This window comes from Mytilus californianus, unplaced genomic scaffold (genome assembly GCF_021869535.1).
Source record: "Mytilus californianus isolate M0D057914Y unplaced genomic scaffold, xbMytCali1.0.p SCAF_2, whole genome shotgun sequence".
Lineage (NCBI taxonomy): Eukaryota > Metazoa > Mollusca > Bivalvia > Mytilida > Mytilidae > Mytilus > Mytilus californianus.
The window spans coordinates 74,236,296-74,254,889 of NW_026262668.1; the positions used below are offsets into that span (position 1 = coordinate 74,236,296).

At 32.2% G+C, this 18,594-nt stretch overlaps 1 protein-coding gene across 1 annotated transcript in view; it reads left to right on the top strand.

Annotated features, from left to right (window-relative positions):
* The window catches only part of LOC127730277 (uncharacterized), a 41,595-nt gene extending 30,905 nt beyond the window's left edge, over positions 1-10,690 (top strand). The window contains exons 2-4 of the mRNA XM_052238583.1: positions 3,216-3,530; positions 4,904-5,302; positions 7,570-10,690. Coding sequence (XP_052094543.1) covers positions 3,221-3,530; positions 4,904-5,302; positions 7,570-7,694 — 834 coding nt within the window. The 5' untranslated portion in view covers positions 3,216-3,220 and the 3' untranslated portion in view covers positions 7,695-10,690. The remainder of the gene's footprint in view (positions 1-3,215; positions 3,531-4,903; positions 5,303-7,569) is intronic.
* Positions 10,691-18,594: the final 7,904 nt, after the last annotated feature.

Genomic DNA, 18,594 nt, shown 5'->3' on the forward strand with positions numbered 1-18,594 from the left:
TTATGCAATTTGCATTAGACATCCGGTTTGCAGAAACTGGGATTTGCAATAGGATTATGGAAAAATTATGTATACTCCAATGTAATAAATAAAATAGTCAAGCCTTAAAATGTAAATTCAAATAGTAAAATTGAGAATGGAAATGGGGAATGTGTCAAAGAGACAACAACCCGACCATAGAGCAGACAACAGCCGAAGGCCACCAATGGGTCTTCAATGCAGCGAGAAACTCCCGCATCCGGAGGCGTCCTTCAGCTGGCCCCTAAACAAACAAGTATACTAGTTCAGTGATAATGGACGTCATACTAAACTCCAAATTATACACAGGAAACTAAAATTAAAAATGATACAAGACTAACAAAGGCCAGAGGCTCCTGACTTGGGACAGGCGCAAAAATGCGGCGGGGTTAAACATGTTTTTGATATCTCAACCCTCCCCCTATACCTCTAGCCAATGTAGAAAAAACAAACGCACAACAGTTCGCACAGTAAAACTCAGTATAAGAGAAGTCCGAGTCCGATGTCAGAATAGGAAACAAAAGAAAATAAACAAAATGACAATAATACATAAATAACAACAGACTACTAGCAGTTACTGACATGCCAGCTCCAGACCTCAATTAAACTGATTGAAAGATTATGTCTTCATCATATGAATATCAGGCACAATCCCTCCTGTTAGGGGTTTAGTATTAGTAGCTTTATATAAGCAATGTACACTTTTCTATTCACAGCTATCCAACATTGCTTTCAATTGACTTGTGCAAAAAGTACACACAATTACATATTTTCAATAAAGGTGTTTTATCATCATCATTATCTTATTCTATTCACAGTCAATTATTTCAAATCAAAAGCAAACAAAAAAAATTCAGCAATATTTTTTGGGTGACCAGTTATAGCGGTCTCGGGTTCACGTATTTCTTTTCTTTTTTTTAAAAGAAAACAACTTGTTTACCTCTGGTCCCGCTGTCGTTGGGGATTGGACATTGCTGTGCGTCTATATGATCTATTAGCTCAAACTGTATATAAAAATGAATACATAACAGTATGTTGGTTGGAGCATTTCCCATTGCAATTGTTTTACCAAATTGTTTACACAGCCAGGTGCTCGGTCTGTGTAGTTATAATGGACAAATCTCGCTGCTCTCTATGTACTTCTAATTAGTTCATAGACAAAAGAAAAACATTCAACGGATAAAATTTTTTGAATTCTATAAAAAGGCGATTTCAAGGAATGTGGATTAACATAAAGTGTAATGCAGATGACGCGGACGACTACAACGACAGATGTGGTTCCTATAGGTATCGTAACAGTTGACAGTGATGTAAAAAAAAACACCATTATCATGACACTTTGACGTTGTTTTGTTTTCTCTCTCGATCTTAAGACTGAAAAAGAGTTAATGATGCCCTTTACCATGAATGGACCAAACAATTGTAATTAAACAATTTTTAATTCTTTTAATTCTTTTAATTTGCATTAAAATTTATATTACAGATGGGTGTATTGATTTCAAATACACGAACTACTAAAATTTCTCTTCTATAGCAATTTGTTTCCGAGGATAATGAATGTTTCCTCCTGATTAACATTTTATCTCTTTAATCATCATTCTTTTCCTTTTTCCAAACATTTGCTCAAAGCTAATTTCTTAGTAAAACAGTAAATGAACATAAAAGAATTATGTACATGTAACCCATGTAAAATTGCCATTATCGTGTAAAATCCGATAATGGTATATTTCTATTGATGTTAAAATGACTTGGTTTGTTAAGATTCGTCTCTAAGGAAGTTACCTGTTGTATATTTCAATTATTATTCGATATAAAAATCCAACGTCTTATTTATCAATTGAGAAATTTCTATATTAATCAATATCTTTATCAATTATGTAACTACACGACTATAGATTTCCATTTTATTTATAAACAAAACATTTAAAAGGTATAGGGTATATACACTTATCTGACAATGACAGGGATTGGCTTTATATGAGGGTCTGGAGGTACATAAACTAATCTGACAATGACAGTGATTTACTTTATATGAGGATCTGGATTGGGGTCCTTCATTTCTGTTTGCATTAAATTTTTAGATCATTTTATTCTATTCTTTCTATTATACCCCATTATTTCCTATTCTTTATTTTTTGGCCCACTTTTCTCTATTCTTTATTAATTGGACCCAATTTTCTCTAACCTCGGTCCATTATTCTCTATTCTGTAAACTCCATCCAAACCCTTTTATATAGTTAATCTGTGCATGGAAGTATTATAATACTTCCATGATCTATGTCATGACACAACAGAGAACTTTTATATTACTTTCCATGCTACATGTTGCAGCGCTGAAAATCAGGAAAAAATAATGTTTTAAAGTTTTATTAAGCTCCCTCATAAGATATAATTCGAATATAAATTGTTTGGAAAAAATATTAAGAGTATGAATTAATTAACAATCCTTTTCATATAGATAGACAAAAACGTTTCCTTTAATAACAAAAAATGTAAATGTCCGGATGTGGGGCTTCTTCTATCTTAAAAATCCTTTTCTTACCATAGAGATTGTCTCGATAATTGTACAAAACTACCCAAACTACCACGCATTTTTACTGAAGAAAAATTGCGGTCGCAAAAATAATTTTGACTGCTAGTTTTGTGTTCATGCGATGAATAAATTAAACGAAAATGCCTAATTGTAAAACACTTAATAAGATTTTGTTCTATAGCTAGTACGGAAAAAATAAAATTGAGAATGGAAATTGGGAATATGTCAAAGAGACAACAACCCGACCAAAAAGCAGACAACAGCCGAAGGCCACCAATGGGTCTTCAATGCAGCGAGAAAATTCCGAACCCGGAGGTGGTCCTCAGCTGGCCCCTAAATGAAATTGTGTACTAGTTCAGTGAAAATGGACGGCACACTAAACTCCAAAACATATAAATGAACTAAAATTAAAAAACATACAAGACTAACAAAGACCAGAGGCTCCTGACTTGGGACAGGCGCAAAAATACGACGGGGTTAAACATGTTTTGTGAGATCTCAACCCCCCCCCCCTGTAAAACCATTTTAATTTTGAAAAAGGTTATTTGAACGAGTACCATACAAGATGATCGTATGCTACTAGCCTGCTTAACTTTTGTCCAAAAAATACTAATTTTGTTTATTAATTCATTATTGAAATTATTTTATTTTTGTAATTTTGTAGGTAAGATGCACGACCTAGCGCCAGATAAGGCCCTCTTATATTGGATACCGTCCGGTTTAGTTGCCATTGGTATGCTTATAACACTCCTTTGCTCATTCTGGAAATTTCATAAAAGAAAAGTGTTTATACGTCAGCTTCAGCAAGAGTACATGGAAGTTAACCTGGCAATTAAAAGACCTAGAATTGGTGCTATAAGATGCAATACACATGGAGCAAGATGGGAAGATTTAATGGCGTCATTAAGTTCTTCCGGCTTTCCTAATATTGCGCCTTATTTTAGACATATCAACCAAGTAAATAATTTTAACACGTGCGGTATGTATCTTTATTACACAGTGTTTTTTCATATAAATTCTTATCAGTTAATGATTTATTTTGCGTTAAAATGACACATCAGGTTAGGCGAACTCTATTAGTAATTATAATATTTCTTTGTTGGTGTGCAGTTTGACGTTCTGTTAATGATGCATTATAATTTGTGGTTTTATATTGTCTTGTGTTATGACAGTGCACTTTCAAAAGACATTCTAACACCTTTCCCTCGTTATGTTTTACTTGAAAGGTTGCAAAAAAATGTTAACGGTATTATTTATTATTGTTGTATTTGTACTTTTGATTTTGTCTAGTGTACTGTTGTAGAGATTTTCCGATCTTATCTTTATACTACGTTTTTCTATATACTTTCTTTTGTTCCAATGATTGACATTAAGATGAAGAGTTGGCTGCAAGGTCAGATATATTGTCTAAGAATGATACCAAACTAAAGAACCCCAGTTACAAACAGCTAGATGTCTTTTTGATTAACTAAGATAGTTGTGTTGCTGTCTCTTTTGTATTTTAAACATTCCAACTAAATTTGCAAAAGTTCGAAAGTTCGAATGGGAATAACAAAATGAGGTTAATAAATAGCTAATTTGCATAAAAATCACCAAGGTTTATTCGAACAGTACTATTCCTTTTCGGTAATTTTGAATTTTTTAAAGTTTTGTTTTTTCCCAATAGTTACCAGTAACAACCATATTAGTGAAAATATAACCGGTTAGGTTTGAGTTATGTCGCTTTGTCCCACGAAAATAACTTTTCACGACAAACCCGCCTAAACACTTAAAAACTGTAAGATTTACACCAGGAATACTTCTTTTTGCGAGCAACTTACGAAAACTAAAAAAAAACAAATGACACCAGACACGGACGGATATCGGTAAAAATGTTTTAATTGGAATGCCTGTATATTTCCCTCACATTTTATTATTTTTTTAAACTATTTTTCGTCGAAAACTATAAGCTCTTTTAAACTTTTATTTACGTTTTAATGATTTTGTTGACTGTTATGGAATTCCTTTGTCAGAGATGACCGGTCACCACAATTTAGTCTTTCTCTCTCGTTTATGACCTCACTGAATGCTTTTTACCGACGGTTAACATACCGGTATCATTACAAACTTGCTTTCACAATGACAAAATGGACTTACTCTTTTGGAACACCTCAGTTCGTATTGAGTTTTAGTGGGATTTGTGTTACTCAATCTGTTGTTTTCTGTGTTTTGTTTTGTAAACTATTGTTTGTCTGCTTGTATATGTGATTGCCATTGTTTTGTCTTTTTTTTACTGGTGGTTGTCACCTTGGTATCGTTTTACCCTTTTGTCTCTGAGTTTCAAGAAATTATAATAAAATTAATTTTTACTAGGTACATTATATGAAGAGAAGGAAGATTCACCAGACAGACACTTGCCAGATAAACGTAATCATGAAATATATGATCATGAAATTAAAACTGGTATTAATGCTTATTATGAACAGACTGGTTATATTGAATCAGAAACAAAACCAATCAGAGAGAAAAAGAAGAAGAAAAAGCGATCAAAAGTTAATTTTTATGGAGCCACATATCACAACAAAGACTGTGGTGATAGCATTGAAATTGCTACTGATTCGTCTCCAAGACGACTTCCGGTGATAGAAAATCATTTATGGACAGATTATACGAGAAACAGTCCACCGTCCAACGAACGAAAAATACCGTCCATTTATTATGCTCGCAGCTTTATCCATAGCAACGACAGTGAAGTGTTTTCACCTCCACATAGTAAGTTTATGCTTTATTAGAGAGTTCTTAGAAAGTGACCAGCATACAATATGCTACGTATTTGATACTTATAAATGTTTTGTAATGGGAGACCCGAATCTTAAACTTATATCTCATTGAAACCAAATTCTTATTAACATCCTTTGACCAGAACCGATCAATTCACTAATACGGTAACACGATAAAAGAATTATTCGCTCTAGGCTACTATAGATACGTGATGGCATTATACCAGGGGTGCATACTATATAAAAATAAATCATTGAATTGTCCTGTCATTTCAATTTATATTTAATAAATGAAGTGCGTTTAACATAGTCATGCTAACAACCGTAAATAGAAGTTCACTCTGATAATTTCGTATCAGTTAGGCCTTTAACAGACAACTAACTTGACAATGTTCTGTTGATAACGACAACACATCTGAATTACTAAATGACCTTTTCCGTTCATGATGAAACTGGTGAAGTCGTTTAGCAAAATTATACCATTGCCCGACAAAAAACTACATATAAAAAACTAAAAATTCATTGAAGAGTTTGGGATGTGGCGGACCACTTTTACAAGATTTAGGCCATATACAAGTTTTTGCATAAGTCGCTCAAAACCTCAGAATTATAAATTACATAACAGAATATGTGGTTAACATGTATGCGAACGTGTAACCGCGTAAAACTACACCGCACTTTTATCGTCTAGTCATCATCTGATGGACACGATTTAATCTCAGTGTTTATGGTACAAGGTTCTTTCCCTAAAGTGGCATGCGCACTGGAATCGGTTTCACACGTCGCAGTTTAACCTCAGTGTTTTTAAGTCTGTCTGTTTTGAGGTTCTGCATGGAGGACTCTTTACTACATTCAATACATTTTATACTTTATACTAGAAATTTAATAAAATTGTCTTAGTGTGTAAAAATCATCAGCAATCAGACAATACACCAACATCTTTGTTAACACATTTAAAAATTAAGGAAGACGGATTTATATATTAAGTTTTTCTTGTTTCCGAATCCCTATATATCTGTTGTATATTTGTGCACTTTTAAAAATAATAAAATTGTGTTTAAGTAACTACAATGTGGTAATCAAATAAGAGTTTTAAATGCCAATGGCATTCCATATCGAATTGCGAATGAAAAAGGTAGTTACATATAGCATTAGTCTCTTAATCGTCATATACTTCATGAATAACTTATTATAACCAATATTGATATTGAATATAACCTTCTCAAATTGATAAAATGGTATATGCTTCGAATTGAAATATTAATTCATTAAACAAAATCACAGGCAGTTCTCTCTGAAAACCTTTTACCTGTTTACTTTAATTTTTTAATTTTAATTTTATTTTATAAAAATCTTTTATTATATAGAAAAACATGGCAATTGTGTTGTTCTTTTTGTTTTGTTTTTTTTGTTGTTGTGTTTTCTTTTTGGAATTTGATGCTGATGGCCGATCTTTGATAGTCTCTACTGAATTCACAACTTATTTTTAGACACGGAGCGATTTAAAGTTTGTCAAACTGTAACAGCAGCTGTCTGTTGTTGAAGGTTTAAATAACCTTAAATTGTCTTCAGATTTTTCAGCGTTTTTGATTGTTGTCTCAATGACTTATATATCAGGCCCGGATTTAGTCAAAATTATCGTATTTAAGGATCTCTTGAAATTATTCAGAACCTCCATAATTCGATTTTACTACTTCTACAATTCGATTTCAGGACCTTTACAAATAATCAGTCAAAATGCTTTATTTCAGGACGTCCTAAATATTTCAGGATATCCTTCATATTTATGGAGCTCCATAATTACAAATGTATATATTTCAGGATACCCTCGAATGTTTAAGGGTGTCCTGTAATCGAACTGTGTAGGTCATGAAATAATTGTGAACCTTCTTAGGTGTTCAAGGATATCCCGAAATTGCATTGTGGAGGTCTCGAAATATACAATTATGGAACTCCATAAATATTAAAGGTATCCTGAAATATTAAAAAACCTCCTGAAATAAAGCCATTTTGACTGATTATTTGTGGAGGACCTTAAATATTTCAGGATATCCTGAAATCGAATTATGGAGGTTTGATGTTTTAGATTTAAAGTATAATTCTATTTATTTGCAATCGGATTATATTGTTATCAGTCAACAACTATAACATGCATAAGTCGCTCCAATACATTGTTATAAAAAAAGCTATTTGTCGAATTTTAGAGTAAGCATTATTACACATAAGTTGTAGTTATAATTCTTTTCTTTTTTGTTTCAGAAGTAGAACGTGCGGAGTCTAAACGTTCAGCAAAACATTCAAAACGTTCAAAAAGAGAGAAGCCATCACAGGAAGAACGAGTTTTCTGGGTTTTGGCAGCTGATATACAACAGTCGTCAGTGTAAATTGTATAGAAAAGTGGAAGCTTAACTTACAAAATGTGTGGTGATATGTTTTTGTAAACTATATGAAGGTAGTACCAACAACCTGTAACCACTTGTTATAAAGTTAAAATGAAGCTTTAAGTTTGAGCATCTATATAAGAAGTGGTATGCAATATGTCAAGGCTGCAAGACATGAAGGCACATTGTAGTCGTTTGGTATAGGTTGTTTTTTTTTGTTTTAGTGTCGTTGGGTTGCTGTTTATTATTTATGTATATAAGGTTTTCTACCCCAGGCATGATAAATTGGTACACGGTATTGGTTTTTCTCATTGTTGAATGCCGCACGGTGGACAATAATATGAATAGTTGTCTCATTGGCAATCGTTCCACATACCTTATTTAATATAAGTAACTTTATAACTAACTTTGGCACACTTTTATAAATGACCTAAGCGTGATTTGACACACTTTTTTCGGAAGTTTTGGTTTTCAATGCTTTTAAACTTTGCAATTTATTTGGCCTCTCAACTGTTTTGAACTCAGTGCCACCGATTAGTCTTGTTTAAACGCAAATTTTAGTTTATAAACCTGTCATCTTTTAAAAAGCTTTTTATTCATACACAATATACCTCATTCATTTATTATAAAATACTTGTCTACATAGCTTTTCATCAGAATTGAACATGAATACCATGGCGAGTTTATTCATTAGATCAGTGACTGCTAACCCTTCTGGTACATGTAACGACTGAGTTTTTGTTGCGATTGTATTGCTTTATAAAAATAAGGAGATGTGGTATGATTGCCAATGAGACAACTATCCACTATCTTTATTTTCCTGTAACTGGTGAAGTGTTTTATTTTCCTGTACGTCTTTGCTCTTTTTGCTATGGTGTTGTTTTTCCTTCGTTCGGCTACGGTTTTTATTGAAAGTTTGAAATAGTCTTACTGTTTAATGATTTTAAATCAACTTGGGCTCCGATGGAGTTCTCCTGGAATTATTTTAAAAATTAGAAGATAAACTATTTCAATCGGCAATCAAAAATATTAAGTGGCAGTAGATTAAATCAAAGCAAAAAGGAAAAATGGTGTAAAGACAAACAATAGTCGACAACAAGCGACACAGAAAACTTTAGAGTGAGCATCACGGACCGAGCTTTATTTTTTGCTTTGAAGATAATCACTACTGTTCCTGTTTCACGTGTGAAATTCCATTATTGATATGTTGAATAAAATGTATGATATCGTCTTAAATATTGTACTGATATTAATGGTATTATGATAAGAAAGTCTTATTGCATTATAATTCATGTTTTTTGTCCCACAGGCAGAGGTATGGATAGTAAAATAAGGGATTCTGTCAGAGTTGATAATTCACCCAAAACAAGGCAAGTTGAAGACATTTAAGCTTTTTAGTGGGGTTAAATATGCGGTATACAAATAGAAAATTGAATATTCAATGCAAGCAATTTTTTTTTAACAAAATCCTATACCCAAGCGCCTGTGATTTGTTCAGTTAAGAACATAATTAAAATGAAAAATATTCACAAATATTTATGTAAATACAGTTTGAATGTGAAATTAACAACTTAATAAAGGTAGAGAAGAAGGTTGACTAATATATCGTTTTTATACTGTTTTCTTGGGTCGTCCTTAAATTGACAAATACTATACATGAAGAAGGATTTCCATGTGTTTTAGTGTGATAAAAGCAACCACCTTAAATAAAGAGTTGTAAAAATAATCCTTTCAAAAGAATATTTTACTCTTGTAGAAAGGAAGTTTCCATTTGTTAAAATTTATTTATAGCCTTTCCACTATAAGAGGCGTCAGAGGAAGCGACATAACTTTACTTAAGTTTCTAGAAAATACATGTATGCTTACATCCTTGGTTTTCAAATTTTATGGTATATGAGCGTATATGAAGGTATATCCAGAACAGTGCGTCGACTGAACCAAATATTTATAATTGTTTATTGTATTAGTAGAGAGTTTCAGGGAAACGGGAGGTAAGCCAAATGTGAAACATAATTAACCTCCGATTGCAAATTATGGGTATGTCTATATAATTTAATTTTGGATTTAACACGTCTTCTGATTGGCTGAAACCTTTTTTCAATCAGCTCATAGACGTATTTTTTTCATGTGACCGTGACGTCATCAACGTTTTTTCATGATTTACTCCTTAAAAATGGAATTTAGAATTAAATTATAAGGACTTACTGTAAACAATTTTTCTGTCTATTCGAAATAACATCAAAAATGAGGTGCACATTTTTAAATAACCCGCGTATTCAGTGTGCACCACATTTTAGATGTTATTTCTCCATAGAGTAAATCATGAAGCTAAATTTCCAAACCAAATCTTTGTACATGTATCTATGGAAGTAATTTGTGGTAACGAAATCCCCGACTTAATTATTTACCAGTTATACATGGAAGTTGTCCTTACAATTTGTCTGTTTTCATAAGTGTTTTTAGTTTTGACATCGTGCGTTGCTAAAAATATGAACATTATTAATGAACTCCAAAAATAAAATGATTCAAATTAATCTAAACATTTGGAATATCAAAACAATGTGACATGTGTTTTTTTGGACAAATGCGTGTGTGTTGTTTGAAATTTTTGCCGTTGAGTTGCTGTCTCATTGGCGTTTACCCGAAATATCCTGTTGTGCATATAGATCGTTAAGAAAATGATATTCATACCGAAAGCATTAGAACATGACTTTGTGTTTATACCTTTTTGTTTTGATGGGTATTACAGATAAAAAAAACAGTATATATTTTTTTATTCTTTATTTACTGTATAATATTGAATATCGTTTGAATATTAACCTTAAAACTTTAAGGCTTTCATGTTTATATTCTAAATGAACTGATAGTATTATGTTGATATAACAAAACAACAAAAGTTGGTTTTGCCAGTAATAAAATGTTGAAAATAATTATAAAGGATGATATGTTTATACTTGTTGTTTTAAACATTCGTATTGTGACATTAAAGATTATTTGTTTGTGTTTTTTTTTTCTAATTTAACAATACACACAAGCATATGTCATCAAATCATAACTGCTATTTTTAAAAGAGAAAATACCAAGAGGACATTCAAAAACTGCAAGTCCACTGCCGTAGCGCACTCACAAAGGAATTGAGGCCATGAAGGGGGGGGGGGGGAGTCAGAGGATGTGCCCACAGCGGAACGAAAGTTTGTCTTTAGATTGAACTGTTAACTTGCGTTTCCCTGATATGACACAAAGGGGATTGTTAGGGTACAAGTAAAAAGAAACAAGCATGAAATAACAAATTGTGTGTTTATATCTAACTTTTAGTTACAACAAATAGTTATAATAAACTGTCAAGTATCAAACCCTCTGATTCTACGATGACCAGAACTATCAAATTTCAAATGCCCATTTTCCCTGACAGTTTCAAGTCATTTCTATGGACATAGAGCATAGCAAGACCACACAATATATCACAAGCCTTAAGTTTGCAGATCGTTCCAAGGTTTTCAGGCGCCTTAAACATATACATGTAGTCTACATATCTCTCTGAACAGTCGGATTTCCTGTCACCGGCAGAAAAGAAGTAAAATTTTATGATATACCTATCTTACTAGAAAATAATGTTATAAAACATTCTGATTTCGATAAAGATTTTAAAAAAATCTCAGTTAACTCTGGAAATTCGAAATTGTAAGGCATTCTTTAGAAGTGTAAAGTGCATGAAATAAAATTTCTTTGAAACTGCTGATTCATGCGTTTGAGTTCTAAAAAAGGGTGCGAGATGTTCATAAAACCAAACGGCTCTTTATGTTGCTGATGAAAGCATTTTGATACAAAATCGCAAAAATGCAACTCGGCTCTACATGTTGCTGATGACGGCATTTTGATTCATAATTGAAAATTTTACATGTTTTGTAAATTCTACATCAAAGTCCAAGAACGTCACTAACCAAAATATAATAATGTGTATTAGAAATACAGCACAAAATATTGAAATAAAGAGATATGGTATGATTTCCAATGAGACAACTATCCACCAAAGTTCAAATGAAATAAATGTCAGCAATCATAGGCAACCGTACAGCCTTCAACAATGAGAAAAAACCCATACCGTATAGTCGGCTATAAAAGTCCCCGACATAAAAAATGAGAAACAATTCAAACAAAAAAACTATAACAGCATACTTTATAACAAAACAATTTACGAAAAACACATTTGACACACAAGAACAAACGACAACCACTGAGCAACAGGTTCATGACTTGGAACAGGCTCATAAAGAATGTGGCGTGATTAAACATGTTTGTGAGCGCTCAACTCTCCCCTAACCTGGGACAGTGGTGTAACAGCAACAACTTTAGAACAAACTGACTGTCAAAATCAATTGCAATTGGCTTAACTCGAAAGATAGGTACGAGAAAAAAAGTATAACAAAAATACCGAACTCCAAGTCTAAAAGTCACAAAGCACCGACATGAAGAGTACTCGCAGTTACTGAAAGCTAGTTCAAAGTCAATTACAACAAATAAATAAATCATGTTCTCCCAGACTAAAGTATCAATCAGTACACATCCAATTGATTTAGCGTAAAGACTTCATAAACAGTCTGAGAAACGCACGACCTTGTGCAATGCCAAAGTATAAGTAAACAGTATCGACAGGATGTAGGATAAAGAGTTCTCATAACTGTACATATATATAGCAATAAATATTTAAGTTATATTTTAATTTCTCAAAAACAAAATCGATGTTAGTGCCAATAAAAACAATATTTAAAGATTTTACTACTTTAATAAATTGGTAACTATAAGGATAAGTTTTTCAAAGGATCAATTACTTTACTTGGATTGTATCTAAAATCTAAACAACATCACCGTAAAAATTGGGATGTGATATCTCAGGTTCTAAAGGTTCTAATTAATTTTTGGTAACGAAATCCATGACTTTATAATTTATTCGTTATACATAAATTACGTTAATTGAAATCTGAAACTCGACTACAGACACAGGCATACCGAACAAGTTGTGAAATATACACACTATATGAAGGGACCAAAGGAACATTACCGTCCAAAATGGAAAAAAAAATAACAATCGGGAAGAAAAATCGTCTATTTTGTCATCAATTTTAACTTTACTTCAAACAGAAATTTGGTTTTAGTTTCAATGAGAATGTCCCACATTTACATTTTGGTGATAAATATTAAAAATTTACCAAAGTCTGATACACTTACGGTTTTCTGCAGTCTTCATGCATTTATAACTTGGGTCCGATGATCTGTTGAGAATTAGTCATATTATTAAATGTAAGAACCTAAAAGTACCTGATATGACGAATGGAGGTCTGATACTGTGAATTTTAGTAAAGATTTAAATATTTCTTTTTTGAAAATTGCCGCTATTGTAAAATAGATTCAGGGGGAAATTGGCCCTGCCCCTTTGATTTCAAAGTCAAATCTAACTTTTACACATGTACGCGTTAGAAAAGAAATAATAGAAAGTAATATTCGCGGGCGGACATCTGTTTGACATTTTATATACAGTCATGGCTGATCGGACTGCGAATAAATTCCAGGCGTTCAGGCAGTGCCTAGCACCTTTACCTTTCAGTTGTCCCATTCGATGTCAACCCGCTGTGCCTACAAAACGTACCAAATTGATAAACAGTTAAATATATTATCGTCCAAAATGTAAATCAAATTTTTGATACTGGACGTAAGAAAAAAACCTGCAAGTTACTTCTAGCAATCTACAGGGAGATTGAATTATGTATTATGTTTTTTCCAGCCATCAGGGGCCGTGTCAATGAAAGTATCCTAGGATATGTCCTAAGATAGGTCTTAGGACATCATTTAGGATGGTCTTAGGACGTGTCTAAGACATGTCTTAGGACGTAAAACAAAGCTATCTTAGGACAGTCCTAACTACGATGGTCCTAGGATCATCCTAACACATTTATTTAATTGATAAAAAGATGTAGAGAATTCAATGACATAAATTTTATTGTATTTCACTAAATGTGTAAAGAGAGGGAGGATGACTATTTTATGGTAAACAATTTACGCAAAATTTTATGGTCCTGTTTCCCATAAAACTATTCCGCTATCATAAAAATTCTATTGATTTTTTACAAACTAGCTCTTCCTATTTTCTACTACTAAAGATCTTAATGTTCATAATAATCTTAGACCATAAAATTTGACTAATTAAGTTCACAAGTTCAAGCAAGTCATAACTATAGTATCTTAACCATCAAACAGAAGTAAATTAATACTAGTACATACGTTATTATACATGATAAAATGACATGAATGAATTTCATACGACAACAAAACTAAATAGTCACACAACTTTGTTAAATGCGATATTCGTGCTTCAATTTAATGTTAGTATGTAAATTAGTTTTGTCTTTGGGTCCACTCGATTTCATTACATATATTGAATAAGGATTAATTAAAAAGAAGTCAATTTTTTTCCACATTTAAATTAACATTGCACCGTTTGGTTAAGTGCAAAAAATGTCACTCATGATGATAGTATTTTTTAAGCAAAAAGGACAGCACCACTTATTCTATATGAGCGTAACAATATGACAACGTCAAACATACTTTTTGGAGAGTTACTATTGATGTCCATTCCATATTAATTTGTATATAGAAGAGCAATTTTAGTTTATAGTAAAGCACTTCACCAAATGACTCCGCAATATCTCAATGTATTTATATATGTGCATCAAATCAGTTCTAGCACACCCACACAAAGTTCTTGTAATATGTTTATTATTCCAAAAACTCAAACTGAATACTATAAATGCTTTTTGTTGATATCTGGAAGGATTTTAAAGATCAAATTTGTCTACAAATTGAAAATTATGTAACACAATTGAATCTTTAACAAATATTGAAATAATATTTTTCTTAATTAGTTTATTTTTTATAACATTATAATAGTTTAATATTGTATTAGTATTTTTACTATTGAGTTTATGCCATATTTGTTGTTTTTAATTCGTTTAGGAACATCGTAACTTTTAGGACTATCCTAAGACACCTATTTATATATCCTAACTTTAGGACCAAATTTAGGACATATCTTATTTTAGGAGACTTTCGTTAACCTGACTTAGGACTAAGACGTGTCCTAAGACCATCCTAAGACATGTCCTAGTCCTAGGACAGCTTCGTTGACACGGCCCTGGCAGATCTTGAGGTCATCCGAGTTAGCAGTACGTCAGTGCTTTGATTATTCCTGAAAGCGTCGATATCATATTAAACATTACTTCTATTATACCAATCGCATAAAATTGGAACAAAAGACTTTTTCTATTATTCAAAAACAAACAATTATGTTCTGTTATCAATACCATTCCACACAACTTTTTTTTTTAATAAATGTGTTTATCTATTATGAAAAAGATTTCATTATTTTTCCTCTCTAGTATATATCATCATTAAATAAATCATTATTAGTAGTAGTTAGTAGTATTCTAAAGAACAAAAAGACATATTTGCTTTTAGATAGAACTTAAATATAACTTAGACAGGTCCTAAAGACCACCCAGATTAGGACTAGACTAAGACAGTGACTGTGTTAATTTACCATTTATAAAACCTGTCCGTTGATTGATAGCACTAAGGTCAGTCATAAGATCTTCTTAAGAAAATGTCACAAGAAATTTTAGAAAACCAGTATCCTGAAATTTCAAAAAATTGAATTTGATATTTCCATTTAAATTAACCTATTCCCTATTAAAAAGAAATTTCCGTAGCAATAACACATCATTCTTACAGAAATTCGTAGGACATGTTTTCAAGATATCATTATAAAAGATTAAAGGTGTAACTATCTTACTGTTCTGACGTTTATGTCGTACAATCTACCCATTTTAAGATTAAGATGCAGATCCATATATCTACTCTATTAGCATGCACGTTTCGTATATATCGATAGATTGTCCATCTATGTACATTTTATCTTAACAATAGAAATGTGGAGAAAAACCTGTGAAACCCTTTCTAGTATAAGCAGATATCTGTAAAGTCGAAGCTTTCAATGTAGTTTTTCTGTCGCAATAATCAGATATGAAGAGACACTTTCTACTGGATGATGATAGAAAAAGATAGTGTCCGGTCAAAAGAGAAAAAAAAAAGAAAATAATTTAAACATCAACAACAAAAAATACAGTTAATTGATAATGCGGAGTCAATTATTAAATCAGACTTAAATCTTACAATGCATGTCATGTGAAGTCATGTAAAAACGGCAATTAGAAAAATCTACTTATCCTTAAAACAATAAGTTTAAGAGGAATATAAAAAGGACATAAATTTTGTTAAAGCCATGAGAAAAGAAGAAAAAATTTAAAAGTCAGGTGGAAGGATATTTCATAAAAGTAAAACTGCAAATGTAAAAATAAATATGGGAGTAATTAAACAACTCAATCACTGGGATACATTTGATTATATCTATATATATATACATCATTTAAATAAATAAATAAATACGAATAAAAGAAGATATGGGGTATACGTGATGAGACATGTCATTGATTACCAGTACAAGACAAATCACTACATCAATTTGTATGTCCACTTAGATTATTTGCACTGTCCTTGAATCCCAATCCACAAAAATGAAGTAGTAGCCATACACATTTTACATTTTGCAAAACATTGGCCAGGGTTTTTGTTTTAATTTTGTCTAGGTGCTTTAACACATATTAATGATATACATTACTCTTTTTTTTTCAATTTAAGAATATTTATTAAAGCGCTGCTACACTTTGAATTTCCTCAAATCTACATGGCCGTTGTAGGAAAATGTCATTGAGAACCTCAGTTCGATTACAACATGTACAAATGACAACTAAGGTGACAAAAGAGCTTTTTCCCAAGGAAGTTATGTTTGATTTGATTTATCACAGGGAAGATGATATAATTGAGATATCATACATATTATGTAGCTCCTAGTTATTCCTTATCTTTACAAAACGTATATATAAATGTAATTGATTTATTCTACATATTTGTGTACCTACGTGCATCTACCATAATGTAATTCGTCAACCATTTTCACGGACGACGAGAGACCGAGTTAGGGATAGAATTAATTGGTTTCAGATGACAATGATTCAAAGGACTGAGACGTGCTAAAATCTATTTTGTGTCCTATTTCTTTTGCCGAAACCTTTTTTCCTGAATTAAAATCTGGTTATGATTCAAACCCCATTGTAAAGACAGCTCTACATTTTCATTTCGTTAAATTAAGCACGGGATATGTTGGGGGTATATCAACATCTATAAACACATGCTATGATATATCAAAACATACAATAAAACAAAGTGGCGTCTTGTTTAGTCAAACACGCATTTCCAGAATGATGTAATATCAACATGATAAAAGTATGAAACCTGCATTGTGTTAGATCGAATTAGTTACGTGCCAACAGCAAGTAACAGTCTACAGGAAGATGTGAAATCTTTGCTTTAATTCTTATTGGCGCTCACATGGCGGATAAAAATCGTTTGTACATTTTGAAGTTCTTGGTTTGACCTAGCAGAGGATGAACCCACATTCTACATGTACAAAGCTCTAGTCATCGAGAGCGACACCAAGAAGTCACTGAAGCGGTTAATTCAATCTGATCAATTATTTTTGAAATGATATTTCCTATCCATTTTGTTATTCGTTGCCCCAGTTGACAATATACCCATGCATACAACTATGATGGCGTAGCAATATTTCGACGTAAAGACATAAGCATGCAATAAAGTGTAAGATATTTTCACAAGAACTTTGTGCTGATGTCAATGGATAAAATAAAGAAAGCTTTAATGACTTGAAATAATTTGCTGTCAAGGCATTACGCCTTATGATTTTAAGTCAGACTAAGACTTAATTGCGTTCCAAGATAGATCATAAGATGTGTGAATTTACATACAAACTGCATAAAAAAGGCCTGTAATTCTTACAATTGACAGGAAATAAAAAAATGGTAATGGTATCACTCCTGCAATTGAAATAAAATAAGATGAACACACAGTTTGAAGACATGTCGTCTTTGTTTATGTCATGTTGATGGTCGATCTATGGTGATATCTCCAATAACATAAACGGTACTAATTTTGCTGCACCAGATGGGCATTTCGACAATCAATGTCTCTTCAGTGATGCTCCAAAATATTTGAAAATCCAAAGCTTATTAAAAGGATGAAGAGCTAGAAACCAAAAGGACAAAAAAGTATAGGCAAAGCCGGGCAAGGAATCAGAGCTTTGCATGAGGGAGATATATTCCTTAATTCTCTAAATGTATTCACAACTTGTCTAGACTAGGGGTCAATAGGTACAGATACGTGTCTATTGTTTGATCTCTAAATGACGTTTTTCGCCTACTGTTGTTGGGTTGCTTTTTTGACGTATTGTCTTTCTCTTTACTTTAGTAACTTCCATTTTAATCAAATGGCGTTGATCGTTGATCTTTGTTCTCAGTTGATAGTGACTGGGATCACATCTTTTTTTAAACGAAGTGCAATTTAAAACTTTAAGTAAAGAAAAGACACTTGTCTTTTATTGGAGACAGTGTGTTGACCTTTATATCTTTGTTTTATTGAATTGAGTTGCTTGTTTTTCTGTCTCGTGTCTACATCGCACAGGCTTACGCGTTAAGTTCAATGTATTTAAATCAACTAAATGACTTTTATGTCTCCCTCTCTGGGCTTAATCAGCATAAGAAAACTGCACCGAATGACATTTACAAATGATTGTAAAATATATGAGGATGTGAATGGGGTTTACAGAATAGAGAATAATAAGCGAAAAAATATAGAATAGATAAAAATGGCCGTAATTAAAGAACAGAGATCAATGGTTGCACTAATATTAAGACGAGAGAATAATGGGTGACAGAATAAA